Source organism: Sarcophilus harrisii, chromosome 2 (assembly GCF_902635505.1).
Source record: "Sarcophilus harrisii chromosome 2, mSarHar1.11, whole genome shotgun sequence".
NCBI classification, from domain to species: domain Eukaryota; kingdom Metazoa; phylum Chordata; class Mammalia; order Dasyuromorphia; family Dasyuridae; genus Sarcophilus; species Sarcophilus harrisii.
The window spans coordinates 265355408-265377676 of NC_045427.1; the positions used below are offsets into that span (position 1 = coordinate 265355408).

Here is a 22269-nt window from a genome sequence, read left to right on the forward strand (position 1 = left end):
GATGCCTCTTCACTGTAGAAGAGTGTTTGAAGCTTGATAAATGTGATGGGAAGCAGATTATAGAAACTCCCTTTATTCTCTATTAACCACATTGAGAAATCTGTATGGAGGAATCCTGAGAACTCCTAAAACTTGAAATCATTTCCTATTTTCTTGTATTTTGACTTTTTTCTCCCCTCCTAAATCAGCTCAAGGCAAAAGAGAGGTCAAGTTAATTATCTAAGGGTAATTTTGTGGGTGTTACTTTCATCTTCCTTTTTCTCAGGCTGCCAGGTCAGTAGAATATTAATTTGCTCCTTCACCTGTTATGTTCCAGTGGCAGTCATTTTTCAAGGATGAGAATGATAGTTTTGTCCCCAAGATCACAACTGAAGGTTAGCAAAACTGCCCCCCATACTTTAGCCCTAGGATTTTCTTGAGGAACTAACATGCTTTTGAGGGCTATAATCCTTGACTATATCACTAGTTCCAGAACCAGTTTTACTTTCCTTTGTCCAAAGTGGGACAGTATGTTGTTCTCTTTCTCTATTTTTCTTTCAGTCTCTCTATCTCCTTCCTCTCACCGTTTCCCTTCCCCCAGTATTATTGACCAGTTTCCTGTCTTCCAGCTAGAGAGATTTGAGAAGTGTTAAGTGGGGGTGGATAGCAGGTGTTTGGCTGCTGACTCTGGGGAGTCAATTCTTTGCCAAGAACTGATGGCCCAGAGAATTAGGGACCTCCCTTCCTGGACTAAGTTGTGGCCAGGGCCTGTCCATCATCCCAAAACAAGCATACCCAGAGTGTTCACTAGTCTGCTTTTAGCTCCAAATGATAGAGCTAGCTTTAAAAAAAGAAAAAAAAAGAAAAGTTATCTCTTTTTTTCTTTTCTTTTCTTTTTTTTTTTTTTTTTTTTTAAATAGGCTGTATTCTCTCCTCAGCCCAGCACTGTCAGGGGCAGAACAGCTGTCAGGCTCCAGCCTAGGTAGAGACATGGATTCGACGGCAACGTCTGCTTATAACATGGGTGGGTTGAGAGGGTCCAGTGACTGACCAGCAAACTGGATTCAGCAGCAGTCCCAAGTAGAGTAGTGCACAAGTCCAGCATGAAGCGATCTTGATCCAGAAAGTAGCCCAACTGCCTCTTGTGAATGTGGTTTCCAGCTCTGCCCCTTCATAACTATAGGACCAAGATCTCTGTTCAGAAGGAGCAGCTTAGGTAGAGACATGGATTCGACGGCAACGCCTGCGTATAACACGGGTGGGTTGAGAGGGTCTAGTGACTGACCAGCAAACTGGAGTCAGCAGCAGTCCCAAGTAGAGTAGTGCACAAGTCCAGCATGAAGCGATCTTGACCCAGAAAGTAGCCCAGTTGCCTCTTGTGAATGTGGTTTCCAGCTCTGCCCCTTCATAACTATATAGGACCAAGATCTCTGTTCAGAAGGAGCAGAATCTTGGCTCTTAAATAGGAGTCCCATCACCCTAGGCTTACTGACTAGCCCAGTTGCCTCTTGTGAATGTGGTTTCCAGCTCTGCCCCTTCATAACTATATAGGACCAAGATCTCTGTTCAGAAGGAGCAGAATCTTGGCTCTTAAATAGGAGTCCCATCACCCTAGGCTTACTGACAAACCCAAGTCCCATCTTGCTGGCTCTCAGGGATTTCCCATTTCTTAGGAGTTTGGGTTCAAGGGTATTTTGGTACAGGATTCACCCTACCTGAACCAATTAGTGAGAGTGACCATAACATAGAGTGAAGCAAGGAAGAAGACAAAGTGGAAAGCAGAGTAGCTGTAGGAGAGTCGATGAGGTGTTTGTGGTGCACCTGAGCCTGTCTCCTCTCCACTGGGCCCTTTGAAGAGAAGGGAGCCAGAGTTTAGGTTTCTCTGCACCAGCTTCTTCCAGAGCTCCCTACTGCAGTGTGCTTGTGTATGTTCCTAATTTCACACTCACCTTCCTCTAGTGATAGATTATCTGGGCAGCAGAAACAAATGGAGGGCTTCTGCAAAGTAAGAGAAAGATTTTCTTAAATGATGGAGGAGGTGAGCAGTGGTGATGATCCACAAGAGCAGGGATGTATGTTTGGGACCTCGCAGGTGCACAGAAGGGTATTGAAATGTTCATTCTCACCTGAAACTCATAGCTGTAAACCTTGACCATCCACAAAGGGCCAAACATTTCTGCCAGATAGGAAGCCTCGTTACTGTGGAGAGGAAGAAGGCTAACTAGCAGATTCAGTAGTAATTGTAGAAGGATTTGTAATAGGTATAATAATTGGGGGTGGGGTGGGAGAATTCCTATCAGGGATACCTTTAGGTATCCTTAAACCCCTTTCTGTTACGGCACTTTGATCTGTGGGTGTTGAGCTAGAGCAAAGGCTAGTTAAATGCTTTTAACTGATTAACTATGTGCTTTACTTAAGTCCTGGGATGTTAACTTGGACACAAAGATGTTGACCTGATTTTTGGCTCACAGCATCTTTTTTCCAGAAGTTGCCCTTTATCTTGGGATGTTTCTTACTCTAGACCTCTTGAATTCACTCTCCAGTCATTCTTCGGTTGCTTGTTCCCTCTTGCTGTCTTTTTCCCTTTCATCTCTTGTACTTCCCTCTTAACAGCTTTACTCACCAGGCAAAAAGCACACAGGCATACATGATTCCAGCACTCAGAATGGCCAAAGAGGTGTCTGGTGTCTGTGCCCCTACCTTGCTCACACTAGGCTGGCATATGGTACGATTCTGTCCTCGAAGTAGCACTGTGGGGATAAAGTTGAAAGTAGAGGAATTGGAAGAGGAAGTAGAGAAGTATAAAGATAAGGCAGAAATGAATGGGAAAATGTCACAAAGAACCCTGGGTTCTCTACTCACCCCTTTCTGGGGGTCTGCTGGATAATGCAGAGAAAGTCAAGTACATGATATAGCAGCTAATGATGGAGGCTTGTAGGGGACCGGAACAAGGTTGTTCTGAGAAAAGACACCAAAAACTACTGGGTTTTTTTTTTGTTTGTTTGTTTTTTTAAGAGGCAACGATAACTTCCAACCCTAAGGAAACATCTGTTACTTATCCCAGAGATTTTGAAGGCCCCCCCTACCCCCCAGATTAGATTAAAAAACAATGAATAGGGGACCAGAACTTGACTAGTTTGTTAGGGAAAATATCCCCTTAGTGGCAAGGAGGAAAGGTTAGAGTCCAAGTTGTACGCACTGAGACGGATGCAGGGAGTGATGGAGAGGAAAGAGAGGATGCCACAGAAGCAAAGGTTCAGGCTGAGTAGAGCCTTGTTGAGCAGGCAGCCAGCTGGATGGGTATAGTGGTGGAATAGAAGGAATGCTCCTACTCCAGCTATGCTGTAGAAAATCAGTGTGGCCAGCAGCACTGCCCCAAACCAGCGCCTGTCCTGGGCAGCCCCTGTCAGCCTGTGTGGGTGTGAGAAACATGAATAGCCTGGCTAGGCAGTCCCCATATGGCCAGGGCCATTCCCATCCCCCAAAAGATTATCATCAGCATGAGTTCCTAGTGAAGATTCCACTAGGATTTTAACTGCCTAAGTGAATCCCACCTTATTCCACCTCCCAGTTACTGTTGGAGAATACTATTACATCACCCCCACTGCAGTTGCAACATTGCTATCTGTATGTAGTAGTTATCTCTACATCCTAAAGACTAGCTCTAGGGATATTCCCCCTCACCAGTTTTTGTTCCAGGTGTGAGCAAAAGCTGTGATGAGCACCAGTTGCAACAGGATGAAAGCGAAGCCTCCACAGATACCCACATAGTGCCATGCTGCAGGGTGAGCTCTGATAAGTATTATAGTTTAATTCCAGTTTATCACTAGGTGTACTTCTCCCTCTCTTCCCTTGCCACCACCAGCCAAGGTTAGAATAAGGCTGAAGGTTACCTGGAAAGATGTGCTCATCTGGGACGTAGAAGGCAGCAGTACAGAGCCCCACCAAGACCAGCACCTTTAGGAGCCAGAAGCTGGGTCACAGGAGAGAGAACACAGACTCAAGGTGGAAGGAATAGAAAGGGATAAAAGTTATCAGGAGAACAGGAACATTAATAGCTGACATTTAATAGAATTATATAGAGTTTACAAAACATTTATCATTTGATCCTTATAGCTTTGTAAGGTAAGTAGTAACTCTCATAGGAATAGAGATACGGTTACAAGACACAGAGATGATGAAGATAAAAGATTGCTGAAACTTTGTCCTCTCATTCTTTTATAGCCTGTGCTTCCCAATCTGACCCATTTTAGCCCTTCCTGGAATTTACTCAACTTGTAGATTTGTAAATTTGCCTTTACTCCAGAGTTATATTCCCTTCTTTTTCCTGATAAAACATTGTATTTTCTATATACCCATTGTGTAGCCGAGCCCGGGGGCTGGTAGAAGAGTTGACATTAATCAGGATCACAGCTTGCAGCAAGTAGAAGGTGGCTGTGCCAGCACATACTCGGTACACAGCCCCAGAGCCACTTGGTACTGGGCAGTCATTCTGCCCAGAGGGAGTGGTACACAGCCCAGAGGGAATCAGTACCTGGAGGGTAGGGAGGTTGTGGGGTTGAAAGGGAGAGGAAGACAGGGATAGTCAAATTTTATGGAAAGAAAGGCACTTTATTCTTTACACTATACTAAAATTTGCTTTGTCCCCAGTTATTCACTTGGCTACATCCCCTTCTACCCAGATTCCTTCACATTGCAGCTTTTTCCTTACTGACCACCCATCTGTTGATCTCACCCACTTTGCCCCAGAAGGTGTCCAGGACTGTTCTGGAAAGCAGGAGGCAGCTGGTAGCAGAGGCCCCCACATGTATAAGGGTGTAGAGCAGGCGACTGCTGGTAGATTCCTTGAGAGGGGGCAACCCAGAGCAGCAGTAGTTAGTAGTGGGGGCAGGGCCACAGCAACATGATACCTGAGAACAAAGGTGGTGTAGAACAGACGTCTCTAAATTTTCTTTGAGGACAGGATTGTAAATAGCATAAATCTAGATGGGGTGGGGGAGAGGTGTGGGGCTCTGCTCTGAAGGGGCTAAAATGAACGTGTGTTAAAGGAAATGTTAGTGGATGAAGCAACTTCAAGGAAATCTTCCCTTTTTCTCAGGCCTCTAATTTCTGGATTTATTTTCGAGCGCAGCTTTCAGATGCTCTGGGCGCAGTGCCCTCATGGTCCTCGATATTCAGGCCTATGTCAAGCAGACCCTGTCCCAAGAGTATTGTTTACCTAGATCTTAAATTACAACCAATACCCGACTCCTCTCTAAGGTTTCTGATAAGAGTTTTGAGGAGGATATTCAGGAGGTAGGAAGATGGGAATCCACCATTTCACAATCCGGAAAAGAAAGTAGTTGAGGGAAAAAACTTGGCCCGGTTTGCAGCTAAAGTAGCTCCCATGCCTTATTCTCCGCTAAGAGTACGTACACAGCATCGCCCTCTCACCTGATACAAGATAGTTCTTTCCAGAGTACTGCTGATCGAACTCCACTCATTTGCCGCGGCCAGAGATGAGTTAGAGCACCTGGGAGGAGCCTTCACTCCCACCATCCCTGTCCTAGAGTCCAGAGGTCTAATTAAGGCTTCCGCCAAGGAAAAAAAGAAGCAACCTGTCCCGTTCTCAGCGCCCCAGGAACGGTCTTGGACATCAGGACCGGGGCTGGTCCGGAGGAGCAGGTTGGCGAGGTGAGAGTCAGGACCCGGGAGAGAAGCAACCCGACGGTCCCATATCGCCTGGGACTGTGTACTCGCATGTGTGACCGTGTGGGTGCGGCCTTCTTGTGATCACCTCCTTTGCCCCCGCTGGCCCCGGCTCAATCAACAGATTAGGCAGGCAGTTTGCATATCTGGCTCGGGCTGGATTAATTTTGTTAATTGGTTTAGGATTTGACTTCATCCCCTGAGGCCCTAAGAGAAAGGCTCTGGATTGGAAAGAGTTGAGAGCTCCTGAGGAGTGGTGTCTGTTTGGGTGGGTGAGATTTAAACAATAGGTATGGCCTGGTCCTTTCCTTCCGTCCAAGTCCAAGCGCCCGGGCGGGCAAAGAACCAGCACTTCTGGGCCGAGAGGTCCCCTCTTCCTCGGGTGACGCGGTCACTGTGGTAGCGCGGGAACGCCCGGCACAGCCCCGCCCCGCCCCGCCCCATCCAGCCCAGCTCGGGAATGACCCGCCTCCTTCTCAAGGGGGGGCGTGGTCACGGGATTCTCGGGGCAGTGACCACTGGGAGCGCTACAGTCTCAGCTTGGTCCAATATGCGCCCGGAAGGGACGGGTCCTGGTCCGGAAGTCGCTGAACGATGGGCCCGGAAGAGGCGGTGCGCGGGAGGCGGCGCGGCGGGGACGAGATGGCGACCGAGGGTGATGTAGAGCTGGAACTGGAGACTGAACCGAGTGGCCCCGAACGGCCGCCGGAGAAACCGCGGAAACATGACAGCGGCGCGGCCGATCTGGAAAGAGTGACTGACTACGCAGAAGAGAAGGAGATCCAGAGCTCCAACCTGGAAACGGTGAGGTCGGCCGGCAGTCGCGGAGGTCTGGAGGGTGCGAGGGGCCTCCAGGCTCGGGACAGGGGGGAGGGGAGGGAAGGCGGCGGCGGCCCGGAGCCAGGCGTATCCCAGGGCGTCCGGCTCCGAATCTGGCCCCGGAGATCCCGGGACGCGGAGCTGACGCCCTTGCCCGGCGTGTATTCTGTCGCAGGCGATGTCGGTGATTGGAGATCGGCGGTCTCGAGAGCAGAAGGCCAAACAAGAGCGGTAAGCGAGTGCCCCGGTTTTGTGTTTAGCACCGACCCTCCGAGGGAGGCTAGTCTACCAGACTCGCACTTTCCCGCATCCGTGGTGCAGAAAAATGGGATTGAGCCCGGAGTGACTGGAGGTTGTGGTTATCTTCCATTAAACACTTACGGAGCACTACCTACATTCCCAAACACCAGTGTTGACCCTTGCTAAGGGATAATACTTTTGTGATGCTTTGCATTTGGCGCTTCAGTTACTCCTCACAATTATCCTTGGAGTTATGTGCTGTTGTCCCCATTTTATATGGGAGGGAACGGAGGCTCAGTGGTTTAGTGACCCGATAGGGGTCACGCAGTCAGTCCCTGTCTAAGGCCCGATTTGAATTCAGGCTTGCCCCGTTTGATGACTCTTGTTTCACTCCATCCTATAATTGGGTTCCCTTTGATCTTGCCCTTGGCATCCTTACCTCTCTTCAAGACTCACCTTAAGTGCTCACCTCCGAGGTAAGAGACCTTTCCTTTGTCCTCAGAGTTGTCAGTTGCCCTCCTTCCCCCAACTACTCTGTTAAGATTCTCAATTTCTTCTTTGTGTCCCTAGTGCCCTGCCCTCAATAAATCCTTCCTGAACGAATATGTTCACAAATAACTTTGCAGGGAGAAGGAACTGGCAAAAGTTACAATCAAGAAGGAAGATCTAGAACTAATAGTAAGTATTGACCTGGAGTTGGCTGGCAGGAGTTCCAAAGCAAAGTATAAAATTGATGATAATGATTTTAAGGGTGGGAGGGGCTGTGCAACATAGCACATCTTTTGCCTAGTAGTCTGACTATAGTTTTTGCTATGGACTGGAATGGACCTTTTGTGATAACTCTTCCTTTTTCTGCAGATGACCGAGATGGAAATCTCACGGGCAGCAGCAGAACGGAGTTTACGGGAACACATGGGCAATGTAGTAGAAGCTCTTATTACACTTACCAACTAACCTTTGAATGGCCACACATTGATGGACTTATTTATTGGAATAAAGGTTTCGTTCCCCCACCTAACTGTAGTGTTTCATTGATGGGGATCTGCAATAAGTTTCTGCTTGTTGTGTCCTTTTATATCATTTCTGTAACAAATGTCTTCTTTCTGTAGTTTGCTACCAACTCATAGCTATGGAAGTTGTAATGCAATTAAAAAATTGAATACATGGGCTACTTTTATGAAAAAGTGAAAACTCAATTTAAATATTTACTAGCCACTTTAGACTTGAAGTGGATTAAATCTTGAGGTGGTTTAATTAAGGTACCTATAGCATTCCCACTAGAAATTTCAGAGACTGGAGATTGGAAAGTAGAATAGTTTTCTCTGAAACTAAATATAGGACCCACACTTAACTCCGTATACCAAGGTAAGATCAAAATGGGTCCATGATTTAGACATAAAGAACAAGATTATAAATAAATTAGAGGAACATAGGATAGTTTATCTCAGACTTGTGGAGGAGGAAGAAATTTGTGACTAAAGACAAACTAGAGACCATTATTGGTCACAAAATAGAAAATTTTGATTACATCAAATTAAAAAGCTTCTGTACAAACAAAACTAATGTAAAGATTAGAAGGGAAGCAACAAACTGGGGAAACATCTTCACAGTTAAAGGTTCTGATAAAGGCCTCATTTCCAAAATATATAGAGAACTGACTCTAATTTATAAGAAACCAAGCCATTCTCCAATTGATAAATGGTCAAAGGATATGAACAGACAATTTTCAGATGATGAAATTGAAATTATTACCACTCATGTGAAAGTGTTCCAAATCACTATTGATCAGAGAAATGCAAATTAAGACAACTGAGATACCACTACACACCTGTCAGATTGGCTAAGATGACAGGAAAAAATAATGATTGTTGGAAGGGATGCGGGAAAACTGGGTGTTGTTGGTGGAGCTGTGAACGAATCCAACCATTCTGGAGAGCAATCTGGAATTATGCCCCAAAAATTATCAAACTGTGCATACCCTTTGATCCAGCAGTGTTTCTACTGGGCTTATACCCCAAGGAGATACTAAAAAAGGGAAAGGGACCAATATGTGCCAAAATGTTTGTGGCAGCCCTGTTTGTGTTTATTTCTAGCCCCGTAGTGGCTAGAAACTGGAAAATGAATGGATGCCCATCAATTGGAGAATGGTTGGGTAAATTGTGGTATATGAATGTTATGGAATATTATTGTTCTGTAAGAAATGACCAACAGGATGAATACAGAGAGGCTGGGAGAGAATTACATGAACTGATGCTAAGTGAAATGAGCAGAACCAAGAGATCATTATATATGTCAACAACGATACTGTATGAAGATGTAATCTGATGGAAGTGGATTTCTTTGACAAAGAGACCTAATTCAGTTTCAATTGATCAATGATGGACAGAAGCAGCTACACCCAAAGAAAAAACACTGGGAAATGAATGTAAACTGTTTACATTTTTGTTTTTCTTCCCGGGTTATTTTTACCTTCTGAATCCAATTCTCCCTGTGCAACAAGAAAACTGTTTGGATCTGCACACATACATTGTATCTAGGATATACTAGGACATATTCAACATATATAGGACTGCTTGCCATCTAGGGGAGGGGGTAGAGGGTGGGAGGGAAAAATCGGAATAGAAGTGAGTGCAAGGGATAATGTTGTAAAAAAATTACCCTGGCATGGATTCTGTCAATAAAAAGTTACTATTTAAAAACTAACTAACTAACTAAATAAATATAGGGAGGCCAGAGTTTGTACAAAGAAAAAAGGGGAAGGGGTGTTTAAACTTTGTGGGGAGACTATATATTAGACTGTTAAATCATATTTATAGTAGATGAAATAACATTCAAGTCCAGAGAAACATGCAAAGTGTTAAAACCAGAGTTTTTTTTTTTTGTTTTTTTTTTAATAAGTTTAAGTTCCCTATTAGCATTTCTTTCAACTCTAAGGAGATGATAGATAAGTATTTCTTTGTAGTCCATGGTTCCAATTTGAGACTTAGAATGCAAAGTTTGTATGAGAAGTGATGAAACCAAGTCACCAAGCCCAGGCTTAGACTCATAACTGGATGTTGTTTTTCGGCATTAAAAAAAATTCCTCTTCCAGTCCCTTGCTTTAGGGTCCCTTTGGAATCATAAAAAAGGGTGCTAGGCTTAAAAAGTGCCAGAAAAGAGATTCTGCATGAACAATCATGAAAAATAAAAAAACACCAAAAACAGACTTCCCCATGTGTCCACAGTCAGGGAAGTAAGTGATTGAATCCTAAGTAGTTTTTCTCTTCTTGGCAGATGGCCTTTCAAATACATCTCGTACTCCAGCTGCTTTTTGTTTGAAGAACTTGGTGTTTTGGGCACTCTCTTGACCCCAAGCTGAATCAAAGGAAGTGGTATCTTGATCCACAAGATGGGTATATTTGGTTCTGCCTGATCGTCCAAAGTTCTTGACCTGAGGGGAGAGAAAACAATATTATATGCAGAAACTACACTCCAGCCCTTAATATATTGAGTTTTCTACCACTTATATCTCCCATACCTGCATAACTTTGGGAAGAATAGTTTTATTGAAATGATCCTCCAGGGTGGGAGCACTGAAATCTCTCTTGTATACTTCTTCATCTTCATCCTGCAGGCAAGAAAAGGCCCACATTAGGATAACACATTCTACTTTCTAGTAAAACATTAAACATTAAGTACATTTTAATAAGTATCATTATGGAAGGACAAAGGGGTTACTGCTTCTATTAAAGAGCTTACAAATTAACTTGGTAGGAACACAAAACAATAAATGAGGTAACACCTAAGCAGGTGTAAAATGAGCTGGAGATTGAAACGGCAAACCAATCCAGCAGTTTTGCCAAAAAAAAAAAAAACAAAAAAAACCTCACATGGGTCATGTATTGAACATGACTCAAACCACTGAACAACCTCAGGACTCAAATTTTCAGATTCCAAGAACTCCCACCAACTGTTCCTCAAACATTTCCCCCAAAGCTAATCAGCTTAACCAGTTCTTTGTGAGTCACTTTTTGTCTATATTGAAAAGCAGCAAATAAGAATGCATTGGAAAGAATTGCCTTTCATAACAGTATCAATATTTTCTAACCTTATTTAGCCTGGACTTATTAGTAGAAAAATCTGAGAATAGAAGCCATTATCATTTTTATACCTCATAAAAAATGGTCCATGATCTGGCTCTAATCATGGCAAAAACCCAATGGCTAGAAAAATGACAATGAAGCAATGTAGACTTAAATGCTGAAACTGATTTTGGAAGGGAAACAAGCTAACTTTCACTGAAACTCCTTCATTTGGTTTGAATAATGATTGGAAAGGGTAAGTTTTAGTACAAATGGGACTGTTTAGGCTGTTGGAACACAAAATTCAAAGCTCTATTGTTCCATATTACCCTTTTAGAAAGCAATTTCTAAATTATATCTTATATGAATAACAGATCTGAATACTGCCATTCCCTGTTTGGTTAGACCTGCTTCAGAAATATGGCTATCGATAAAATACCATCTGACAAAAAGTCAACTCATTTGGTGATATGACTTTGTCCTTTACAAAGGGGAAAATGGTGCTATGTCCCATAAAATCCATCCTTTTCTTTTTAATCTCAGAACTATTTCTTGGCAGTTAAGAATGAAAGAAAATGGATCTTTGCCATTCAAAAGCTGTTTTTAGCCAGTTAATTTGTCCATGAAATTAAAACACCTATTAGCATGAGGTAAATCATTTTGATTTGATGGAAAAGCAAGTTTGTTCTAATTCTTTTAGGGCAGCTAGATGGCACAGTGACTGGAGCACCAGCCCTGACATCAGGAGAACCTGAGTTCAAATCTGGTCTCAGACGCTTAATGCTTCCTAGCTGTGACCTCGGCCAAAAAAAAAAAAAAAAAAAAATTCATTGTCATTCCATCTAATTAGTAGTTCTTTCTGGTCTTTAGGACTACAGTCAGGCACTATAATGCTAGAATAAGAGTTTCTTTCTCTACTGAGTATTAAATTTTGGAAGCAACCTCTTGTCCTCTCTGTTTAAAAAAAAAAAAAAAAAAAGACAAACTAATGCCCTTTATCAACCACAAAAACTGACCACTGAGAAGGAAAGGATTATAAGTCTAGGGCTGGAAGGCACTTAATAAACCTTCTACTTCACCTTATTTTACAGATGAGGAAACTGAGGAGTAGGGAAGGTAAATGACTGGCTCAAGGTAGTACAGGAGGTAAGTACATGTCTAAGGCTGGATTTGACCCAAGTCTCCAATTCCAAAGAGAGTGCTCTTTTCATTGTATTATAGGTCATACTTATGTTCACAGAGAAAACAGTTTTCCTGTTTTTTCATCCTCTTTCCTCCTGTTCTCTTTTCCTTGCTTACCATAAAGAAAGCACCTCGATGATAGTACTTCTGCAAGAACTTGTATTTGCCCTTAACAGCTTTGTTGGTAATAACTTTCCCATTTGCTCGGAGTTCAGCTCGTCTTTCCTCTTCTGTCAGGTTTCGCATACGTTCAATCTCTGCTTTCTCCTTCTCAATCCTGTTCAAGGCAGAAAATTATCAGTGCTACTCCAGTATACTTTAAACTTTAAGATATGAAAATAAAAGAGTATCTACTCTTTTCCTCCAAGAAAGTCAGTCATACCTAGTCCCTGCCTTTGGTGAGCTAAGTTCCAAACTCAGATTTAGAAAATATTTATGTCATAATAATTAGGTTACTGTGGAAAGAAATGCTCAAAAAGAGCATTTGGGATTGTGTTCCCTAGGATAATGGTTTCCAGTGTTTTAAAATCAGTCTACCCTATTTATTATTTTATTTACAATATGCATTCTTCTTGTTCCTGAAAGTTTTATAACTTTTTTTAAAACAAAGTGAATTAAATTTAAATTTTTTATGAGAATTTGGTGACATCCTGTAAAATGATTGTAGAGGTATCAATATCACAAAGTCTAGTAGTTTAGGAATCAGTCCTTAAACTTTATTATCACTCCATGATTTGCTAAAATAATGGATCTCAATACTTAAGACTTTGGTCTTTTTTTTCCCCCCTGAGTCAATTGGGGTTAAGTGACTTGCCCAGGGTCACACAGCTAGGAAGTGTTAAGTGTCTGAGACCAGATTTCAACTCAGGTCCTCCTTAATTCAGGGCTGGTGCTCTACCCACTGCACCACCTAGTTGCCCCTAAAGACATTTTCAAAAAAAGCATTATTGAATTCATAGTAACTTTGTGAGAAGAGGAATTGATTTTTTTTAAAATGTTAAAAAGGTATCTCCTTACACAAAAAGGTTATGAATCACTGCTCTAGAACAGAGTTAATGTGGGGTCTGTTACTTTGGTTTAAAAAAAATTTCTGATAACTATTTTAATATAATTGATTTCCCATGTAAACCTATGTCTTTTATTTTACACATTTAAAAACTTCCTGAGAAGGGATCCGAATCCTGTGGATCCCTAGATTGCCAAAGGGTTCTGTAACACAAAAAAGTTTAGGACCCTTTACTACAGTATGACTTGGAAACATAAAGGATATAGTTTAATGCCCTCATTCAGTGATTTGCTCGTCTTCTCTGACTAATGTTCCTATAGTAGTAGTACACAAGAATAGGTCTCAATTCTTCTTGGACAAAATGTGCAGCAACTGTTGCCAAAAGGACACTAAGACCATAAGCCACTGTCCCATATCAAAATGGCAGCCCATCCTGTTACTCACGCTTCTCGATCTTCTCTATCCCGTTTAATTCGTTTTAGCTCCCGTACTTTCCATGCCTCATATTCCTCCTCATCATTCTCGTCATCTGTATTGAGTGCATCTAGGGCAGCCAAGGAACGTTTGTTTTCCTCTAGTTCCTTCTTTGTCTCCTCTTCCACGATCTACATAGATGAACCAATCAGTCCACAGTTCACAACCGATGAGATAGTCTTCATGGGAAAACCCTAACTGTCCAGCCCTCTACCCAATGCTTCTCTCTCTTTTTTTAAATTAATTTTTTTTGAGAGGTAATTGGGATTAAGTACTTTGCCCACAGTCACAGCTAGTAAATGTTAAGTGTCTGAGGCTGGACTTGAACTCGGGTCTTCCTGATTCCAGGGCTGGTACTCCATCCATTGCCCCATCTAGCTGCCCTCCCTCCCCTTCCCAATGCTTCCCAAAGACCTTATGTTGGCACCTTGAGAGTATACTTGCGTCTCTCCTCAGCAAGACGTTTTGCCTCCTGCTCCAACTCTTTCTGCTTCAGTGCTTCTGCCTCACGCTCTTGAACTGTTACCCGGTCCTTCCTACAGCAACAACATCTTATTAGTACCCTAAAACTTCTATGTATCAGCAGCAGGCAGTTATTCTGAACCATATCCCATCCTATCAAAGCCAAGTAATTCAAGTGTACCATTCCCTGCTGGAAGCAACACAGTCACTGTGGGCCCTTGGAGAAGCAGTGCTTCATTGATCTTAGGGTGTTCAATGCTTAGCTCCAAGCAACTAGTAAATTGCTGGTCCTTAAGAAGTAGACACTCATTTAGTAGTGAAGCTGAAGTAATGTTAATTAGGATACTTGGATTTCTACCTAAATTTTGTCCACTAACGGTAGGAAACTTTGGATAACCCCAATTTTTCTCCAAACCTTCATAAAAATGAAAGTGAGGTGACTTTAGATGCAGGAATCCTTCTAACACTTTCCTCATTCATCCTAATGTTTTCTGAGCTTGTGGTGAGTATATATTTTGGCCTGTTGCTCCTCTAAGTCAGAGGACGAGGCTTCAAAGGGCTGGCACGGTATACTAGTCCTTCATCTCCTGTTGTCCAGACCTGGAGAGTTTTGTATTTCTTTCTTTTTTTCCCCCCTGAGGCAAGTGGGGTTAAATGACTTGCCCAGGATCACACAGCCAGGGAGTGTTAAGTGTCTGAGACCAGAGTTGAACTCAGGTCCTCTTGACTTCAGAGCTGGTGTTTTATCCACTGCACCACTTAGCTGCCCCTTGTACTTACTTTCGAATGAAGACTGGCTTGAGACGGGGTTCCATTTCATCCTCACTGTCTGTATATTCTTCATACTCAGACTCTGATTCTGATTCCTCACCAGAGTGCCCTTCATCTTCCACTTCCATGACTTCCATTTCTTCATTTTTCCTTTCTTGTGCTCGCTGACGCATCATGCCACGCCGCCACTCAATTTCCTGTCAGGACCAAACCAAGTGGTCACCAATGTGGTCTTTACCTGCCCATGATAGTTTCTATTTCCCTGACCCTGCCCTTCCTTTACCTCATCATCAATTTCTTCTTCCTCTTCCTCACTACTGTCCTCTCGTTCCATTCGTCTTGCATCTCCTTCTACTTCAGAATCACTTTCTCCTACCACTTCAGGCTCTACTATTTTCCGATGCCGGGCCAACCTGTAAAAGAGAGTCCCATCCTTTAGTACATAATATGTGAATGCCAACAATATTTTAAAGTGGGGACACATATTTTCATTTTACCACCTATTCTGTACCATCCTGATTTTTCAAAAACCAGACATGTGGTTTTCATCAACATAAGAAAAGCATGATGAGGAATTTTACCAGTGAAATATGGCAAATATTCTAAGCCTTAATGGTTTTGGAGAACTCCTGGGAGCACTGAAAGATTAAATAATTTGCCCAGGGCTACAAAATCAGTGATATGTTTTATTTAAAGAATTTTTCCTTCCTCAACAGCTGGTGTGAACATCATTATCAACACCACTTCCACTAACCAAAGAGGAAACTGAGACAAAGAGAATATACAAAGCTTTACTCAAGGTTTCAGTGAGAAAATAGGCAATCAAGTTGATCTTAGGATGCACAAGCTTTAGGGTACGAAGCAGTGGCTTTTCTAAAAGCAACTTTCTGGGCAATATTCCAGAATACATAAAGAATTTCATTGACAGATTTTTTTGTTATATGCCCTTTATTTGTCCTAATCTAAACAATAGCAATGTAATGACCTCCAACAACAAATAAGAACTGCCTTCTTTCATTTTTCTTTTTAATACTTTATTTTACCAATTCCATTTTTTACTTTTATTTTACTTTAGTGAGGCAATTGGGGATAAATGACTTGCCCAGGGTCACACAGCTAATAAGTTAAATATCTGAGTTTTTGAACTCAGGTCCTCCTGACTCCAAGGACAGTGCTTCATCTAGTATGCCATATAACTGCCCCAACAATAACCTTTAAGTTAAGTGGATAAGTAAATCATCATGATGAGTTCTCTTAATTCTTTAATATTTCTGTTACATCTGATTTTTCTTCACTCAATCTTCTATTCCCTTAATAAGTTAATTAGGGTTCCAAGATAGGTTGTGTATGTACATGTATTTCATGATTTTTTCTAGATCATATAGTACTTGAATGAGTTCAGATACAGGAGAGCACAGATCTGGCAATTACCTTTCTTCAACATCTTCATTGATCCGGTTTTGTAAACGCCGAAGCCGGGGATCGCTAGGTGAATCCTCTTCCTGTTCCTCAGGTTCTGCTTCTTGTTCCTTGGCTTTCTTAATGAATTGAAATTCTTCATCCTCCTCATCTGAGGATTCCATAGGCGCGTAGTCTGGTCTCTTGCCGGACACATAACGTTTCACTTTCACTTTCTCCATTGAAATCTCCCCTGAATGAGTAAAGTAACTCATTAGATTCCAAAAGACTCTTTGTAAACACTTCTCCAATACCCCAGGACTTTTTGTGAATTATTAATTGACTAAGGTCACAACTACAACAAGAAAACTAGAACACTAATTCTATCTCTCTCTCTGAATCTCTAGTCTATTCTATTCATTTAATTTGCTTATTACTTGTCTGCCAGCACTCTATTAGGTGGGGAGGGGAGAGGGGGAAGATACATTTAGTTCATAGGATAGAATTCCAGAAAGAACTCATAACTCAGGAGTTCTTAACCACAGACAGCTTAAGTCAATATGGGCTTGGAGTAGGTAAGTAGCAAAGTGGATAGAGTACCAGCTCTGGAGTCAGGAGGACCTCAGACACTTAACATTTATTAGTTGTGTGAACCTAAGCAACTTATTTAACCATGATGCTTTGGCAAGAACAAAAACAAAGACAATATGGATTTACTGAAGAGTTTTAGCAGCGTCTGTGGATTGTGTAAAGGATGGCTCCTGGTAGGACAGAGTGGAGGCTGGAAAATGTATTAGGAAGCTCCTGAATAGCCTAAAGCAGGACGCATGTCTGTACTGTACAATGGTAATGGCAAAAAAAAAAAAAAAAAAAAAAGGTAGGAGGAATACAGAGATGGAATTAACATGCCTTAGTCTCTGATTGGCTATGAGACGAAAGAAGTGTCAATAACATCGTGGTTTTGAACATGGGTAAATGGTGGTGCTATTGAAATAATGAAGTTGGGTAGAGTAAGAGATTTAGGGAGAATGTTTGCTTTCAAATCTGTTAATCTAAAGCACAGACATTCTATTGACAGAAAGAGATGTGTTTAGAGCTCAGGGCTGAAAACTTGGGCATTATATGTGTACAGGTAATGAATGAGATTGTTAGGTGAGAGACTGTAGAGAGAACAGAAGAGTGCTCAAAACAGTTGGTGAGGGAGATAAGGGATTAGTAAAAGAATCAGAGAAGTAGTGATGTCTGTTTCATCACAACAGAAGTGTGATGTTTCTGATAAGGGGAATAAAGAATTATACTGGAGGGGACTGGCTAATAATAAATGTTGCAGAGTACTTAAGGAGTTGAAAACTAAAAATTGTCATTTGATTTGGAGATTAGGAGTGGTCTTTGAGAGCATAATTTTGACAGGATGTAAGGATGTGGAAGTATTAGGTGAAAGCAAGAGTATCACATTTCTAACTTGCTAAACTTTCTACCAGCTCCTCAAACATAGTATGTCTAAAACTCAGGTGCACCCCTGACTTTTATTATCATTCTGGCTTAAAACCTTAAAGTAGTCTTCAAGTCTTCCCTCTTCTTTGCTCATACCTTAAATCAGTAGCCAGATCTTCATAATTCTTCCTTCCTCAATATCTTTGGAATTCATCCCTTCCTTTCCATTTCCACAACCCTAGTTCAAGCTTCTATCTGGACTGCCACAATTGTTTAATTGGCCTGTTTGCCTTTAGTTTCTGACTGTTCCAATCCATTTACACTGATCTGAATATCACTTTTCTCTCAATATCCTAGGAACCTTAAGTGTTCTCATGCTTGACTATTAAATTTTATTTTTATTTTATAAAATCTCTTTAGCTTCCAATCTTATCATTCCACTGAAACTCTTGTTTCCAAAGTTACTAATGATCTCTCAGTTGCCAAATCCAACATCTTTTTGTAATCCTCATTTTTCCTTGACCTCTGAAGCCTTTGACACTGTTGATCACTCTGCCTCCCTGATACTCTCCTCTTCTCTTTTTGGTTTTGGAGACACTTTCTCCTGGTTATCCTTCTATCTATCTGACTGCTCCTTCTCCGTCTCCTTGCTTAATTCTCTTCCAGATCACATCCTTTAATTATAAATGTCCTTATGTGTTTTGTCCTGGGCCCTTTTCCATACTTCACTTGTTGATCTCATCAGTTCTCATTAATTTAATTACTAATGTGTATGTTGATTTTCAAAACTATCTATTCTGCCCTAACCTCTCTGCTGATTTTCAATTTTGAATCTCCAACTATCTTTCAGATATCTCAAGATAACTTAAACTCAAATTATGTACAAAATGGAACTCTGTCTTTCCCCTAAATTCTTAATCCCCTCTGCACCTCTGCCACTAATGTAGAAAGCAACACTATTTTCCCAGACTTTCAGGAATATAATCTAGGAGTTATTCTGGATTTCTCACACTACCTCACTCCCTAACTCCCCCATATCTAAGCTGATGCTAAGTAGATCTTTGCATATGGTCCCCTTCTCTCCAATGACATTATCAGCACCCTGCTCCCATCATCACCTCACATCTACATTACTGCAATAATTGCTGGTGGGTCTGTCTGCCTCTTTCCCTTACCCTACTGTATCCTCCATTCAGCCACTAGTGATTTTTCTAAAGTGGAGGCCCAATCATGCCAGCCATCCCCTTACTCAAAACTTCAATGGTTTCTTATTAACACCAGAATTAAATGGAAAATATTCTGTCATTCGAAACGCATCAGAATTGGTGCCTTCCCACCCCCTTTACAGTCTTCTTACACCTTCCTTCCCAAAAAGTACCATTCGATTTAGTGACACTGGCATCCTAGTTATTATAAGAACTAGACACTTTCTCTCTTAGCTTTAGGCATTTTTTCTGACTTTCCCCAGACCTGGCAGGCTCTTCCTCCTCTTCTCTGACTACTGACCCCCTTGGCTTCTTTTAAGTCCCAATTAAAACGTCACCTTCTACAAGAAGTCTTTCCTAACCCCTCTTAATTACGGTGCCTTTCCTCCGTCCATTATTTCCTATTTATCCTGCATGTGGAATATTTTGTGTTTATTTGTTTGCAAGGAGTCTCCTCCTTTAAATTGTAAGCTTATGAGGGCAGGGACTAGCTTTGGACATGGATTAGCAGAGTGTCTGGCATATAACAGCGGGTTAATAAATGTTTATTCCTTTACTGACAAGATCATAGCATGAATTATTCAATTCCTCCTCTCTCCTACTGCCTTCTCTAATCACCTCAGAGCGGAGCGGAGTCTCCCCTTCTTTGCTCCGCTACATTCAGGTTACCCGGTTCTGAGTTTCCCCTGGGGTAGGGTCCTCTCCTTTCTAAGGGGCCGCGCTGCACAGCTCCTTCTATAAGCAGAGCTAGCCGACCGACGACCATTTGCAGAAGGAGGGGGGGAGGAGGCAGGCGGGGTGAGTGCCCCGCGCCGAGGACCACAGACTTGGCACGGTGGGAGCAGAGTTGACAACATAAGTACGTGGGGCTCAGGAGGAAACTGACGATGAGAAGCTTAAAGTGGTTACGTTGGGTTTCGAGCAAAGTCTGAAGGAAAGCTAGAAGCCGAGGGACCTGTTCTGCGCTCAGCGTGCAAGGGGGCTGACAGGGGGGAGCGGGGGTCCTGAGATACCCGAGGGCTGGGGAAGTGCGGAAAACCCAGCGGGGAGGATCTAGGCCCCTTACCTTTCTCATTACGAACTGGGACGGCCCCAGCCGTGGAATGAATGGGGGGCTGCTTCATGAGGGCGCTGGGGACCGACATGATGGCAATATCGGGAGCAGAGGCTGCGGTAGCCGAATCCGAGAAGCAAAACAGTAAACCCAGACAACGTAAACGACCTCCTCTTCACTCCTCCGGAAGTAGCAACGAGTTCATGAGGAGAGGAGTCGGATATACACAGTAGAGCATCCGACTGGTGGATTCTGGGATCGTGGATGACTTAAGGGGACGGCCCTGGGAGGCGAATCACGGGCGACTTGTGCGCAGGCGTGAGGCCACGTGACCCTCAGATTGGGGCGGTGCCTGAGACTGTGGGCGGGAAATTCGCTTTTTCCCCCCCTCCGAAGGGCCCCAACCTTTCCTCTCGTGATTTCGGACGAAGGGAGCGGAAGTCTGAGGTGAGACTTTGGGTGTCTGAAAGAAGGACGTCGTTGAGGAGTGGGAAGTAGTTTTGTGTTGCTTTTGTGCAGCGGAAGGGAAAGGCAGTGGCCTGACCGGGATCTTTGCGTGTGAATAGTTGACGAGATTATGAGCCCGGATCCTAGTACTTGCTTTCGATGCCATAGGATGCAAATGTAGAAGGATTTTAAACGTTATTTAAAGCTAAGGAGTAAGTGGCTGCGAATGGAGAGCTGCTTCCGTGAAAGTTGCGTGGGAGTAGCGGCCCAGCGGCTCATGGCTCTAACCGCTCTGAATGTTGTGCCACTTTTAAAGGTTCCTGTGCAAAATGGCCTCTTTTCTGCGTTTTCCATTGTTGTCTCCTTCCTCTACACAAGTCTTTATGTTACCAGCAGGGGGGGTCCCAAGTGTTTCAGGATTGTAGGCTCTCTCTCGTGATTGGTTGGAGGTAGCGCAGGGAGACTCTAGGCCCGGAACGCCTCCTCTGGCTGATCTTGGAGTCTCTATTTCTTCCCTCTGTTGGCATTGGAGTCGCTTAGCTAGTACTTAGAGAGCCTGGGGGCAGGAGGGAGAGAAACACTCAGGGGTGATGCCAAGAGGTGAAGGGAAATGTAACCTTTTGGAACCCAAGAGAAGGCACCTGAAGAATAAAGTTAATTAACAAGGAAGTTAGTAGCCAATTTTTTTTTTTTTTTTTAAATGGATTGTATAGTTTTAAATAAACCTAGCCGTGGGAAATGCCCTGGAGTTGGCAGTAAGGAGCAATAACCTTAGGGCAGCAGGAGGGAGTATTTAAAAATTGGCCATAGTTTTAAACTAATCCAAATCTTCATCTTCCATTGTAAAGACTATTGACTACAAATTTTGATCCTTTGTTGATATTCAATACGTGATCTTGTAGTTCCTGTGGTTATTTTTGTTACTTAAGGCACATTTTTAGGCCCAAACAAACTGGTGAATAATACCCTCTACTGGTTTGTTGTTCTTGTTCAGGAGAAGGGTATAGAAGGATGTTATTCCCATTTCAGAAATTGCTCTCAGCTGCATTTCAAAATTATGGCTAAATCAGAAGATAGAAGTGACATATCCTCCTTGATTCCCTCCCCTACACTGCCCATTTTACACCTAATGTCTTTCACTTAACTTTTATGGTTCTCTTCAGACTCTTGAATATCTGGCTTATTGTTCCAGTGCTACTCAAATTGCTGTTTTTAAAGGTGACTCTTAAGTGATGCCTTTTAAAAAAAGTTTTTTTTTAATTGTAATTTTAGCCTTTTAACAAAACATGGAATTTTATCAGTATTATTATATCATTATTATAATTATAATTTTATTATGATATTATTATGATATTATAATAAAGTTATAAACAACATTACATACATTTCATCTTATTTTTAAATTAACAAACATTAAGTAAAATGAGCATTTCCACATGCATTCTGAAACAGGAGAGAATTGTACATTAAACTCTGAATTTCTATTATGTAGAACTTGCTTTTCCCCCTAAAATATTTAACATATCAAACATGTAACTTTTAAAGCTGTCCTGCTTATCTGGGATTCCTTTTTAGCCTTTCTTTTATTTCTAGAGAGACCTTTATCTTTTTCCCTCTTTTTTCTTTCACTTTGAGTGTACTGGGAAGCTGAGGGCTTCCCAAGAAAGCCGTTTGAAGAGAATCCCAAAACTTAAACCTCTCACTTGCTAATTCCAGACCCAATTTCAAGGGTCTGTTTAAGACTCTGGAAAGAAGAACAAAGACCTGCTCCTTTAGTAGAAATATATCTGATCTCCTGGACCTTTACTTAACTTCTCAGAAGAAGCTAACTAATTAATGTACTGGAGACATTCTAAGGGATCTGTAAACTGGGTAATCTTTATTTGTTGAGGAAGCTCGAGGTAAACCGAGCCTCCTTGGTTATCCTAGTTTAATGGCTTACTTATCTATAAACAAATCTCTGTGAGGGGATTATATGGTTTCTTATAAAATCATTAACTAAGGTAGATCGAGATTTAATTTATCTGGGAAATGAAATAGGGAAAACAG

At 42.3% G+C, this 22269-nt stretch overlaps 4 protein-coding genes across 5 annotated transcripts in view; 2 read left to right on the plus strand and 2 right to left on the minus strand.

The window, feature by feature from the left end:
* Positions 1-183: 183 nt before the first annotated feature.
* Positions 184-6272, minus strand: SERINC4 (serine incorporator 4). Its single transcript, XM_031952210.1, has 12 exons — positions 5413-6272; positions 4719-4889; positions 4335-4513; positions 3873-3952; positions 3664-3757; positions 3179-3390; positions 2842-2937; positions 2603-2729; positions 2106-2178; positions 1929-1977; positions 1695-1827; positions 184-1390 (listed from the first exon to the last, which is right to left on the minus strand). Exons 1-12 carry the CDS (start codon positions 5515-5517, stop codon positions 1192-1194), a joined length of 1518 nt encoding a protein of 505 aa, XP_031808070.1. The 5' UTR covers positions 5518-6272; the 3' UTR covers positions 184-1191.
* HYPK (huntingtin interacting protein K) lies at positions 6250-7745 on the plus strand. The gene is made up of 4 exons (XM_003756060.3): positions 6250-6471; positions 6662-6717; positions 7353-7404; positions 7585-7745. Exons 1-4 carry the CDS (start codon positions 6262-6264, stop codon positions 7678-7680), a joined length of 414 nt encoding a protein of 137 aa, XP_003756108.1. The 5' UTR covers positions 6250-6261; the 3' UTR covers positions 7681-7745.
* Positions 7746-9595: 1850 nt separating this feature from the next.
* Positions 9596-19983, minus strand: MFAP1 (microfibril associated protein 1). The gene is made up of 9 exons (XM_003756061.4): positions 19786-19983; positions 16114-16333; positions 14966-15095; positions 14692-14879; positions 13877-13985; positions 13420-13580; positions 12087-12246; positions 10244-10333; positions 9596-10156 (listed from the first exon to the last, which is right to left on the minus strand). Exons 1-9 carry the CDS (start codon positions 19862-19864, stop codon positions 9974-9976), a joined length of 1320 nt encoding a protein of 439 aa, XP_003756109.1. The 5' UTR covers positions 19865-19983; the 3' UTR covers positions 9596-9973.
* Positions 19984-20090: 107 nt separating this feature from the next.
* WDR76 (WD repeat domain 76) overlaps positions 20091-22269 on the plus strand; it is a 42715-nt gene continuing 40536 nt past the window's right edge. For both annotated transcript variants that reach the window (XM_012546724.3, XM_012546742.3), the window contains exon 1: positions 20091-20220. The gene's annotated coding sequence lies outside the window, so the exon portion shown is untranslated. The remainder of the gene's footprint in view (positions 20221-22269) is intronic.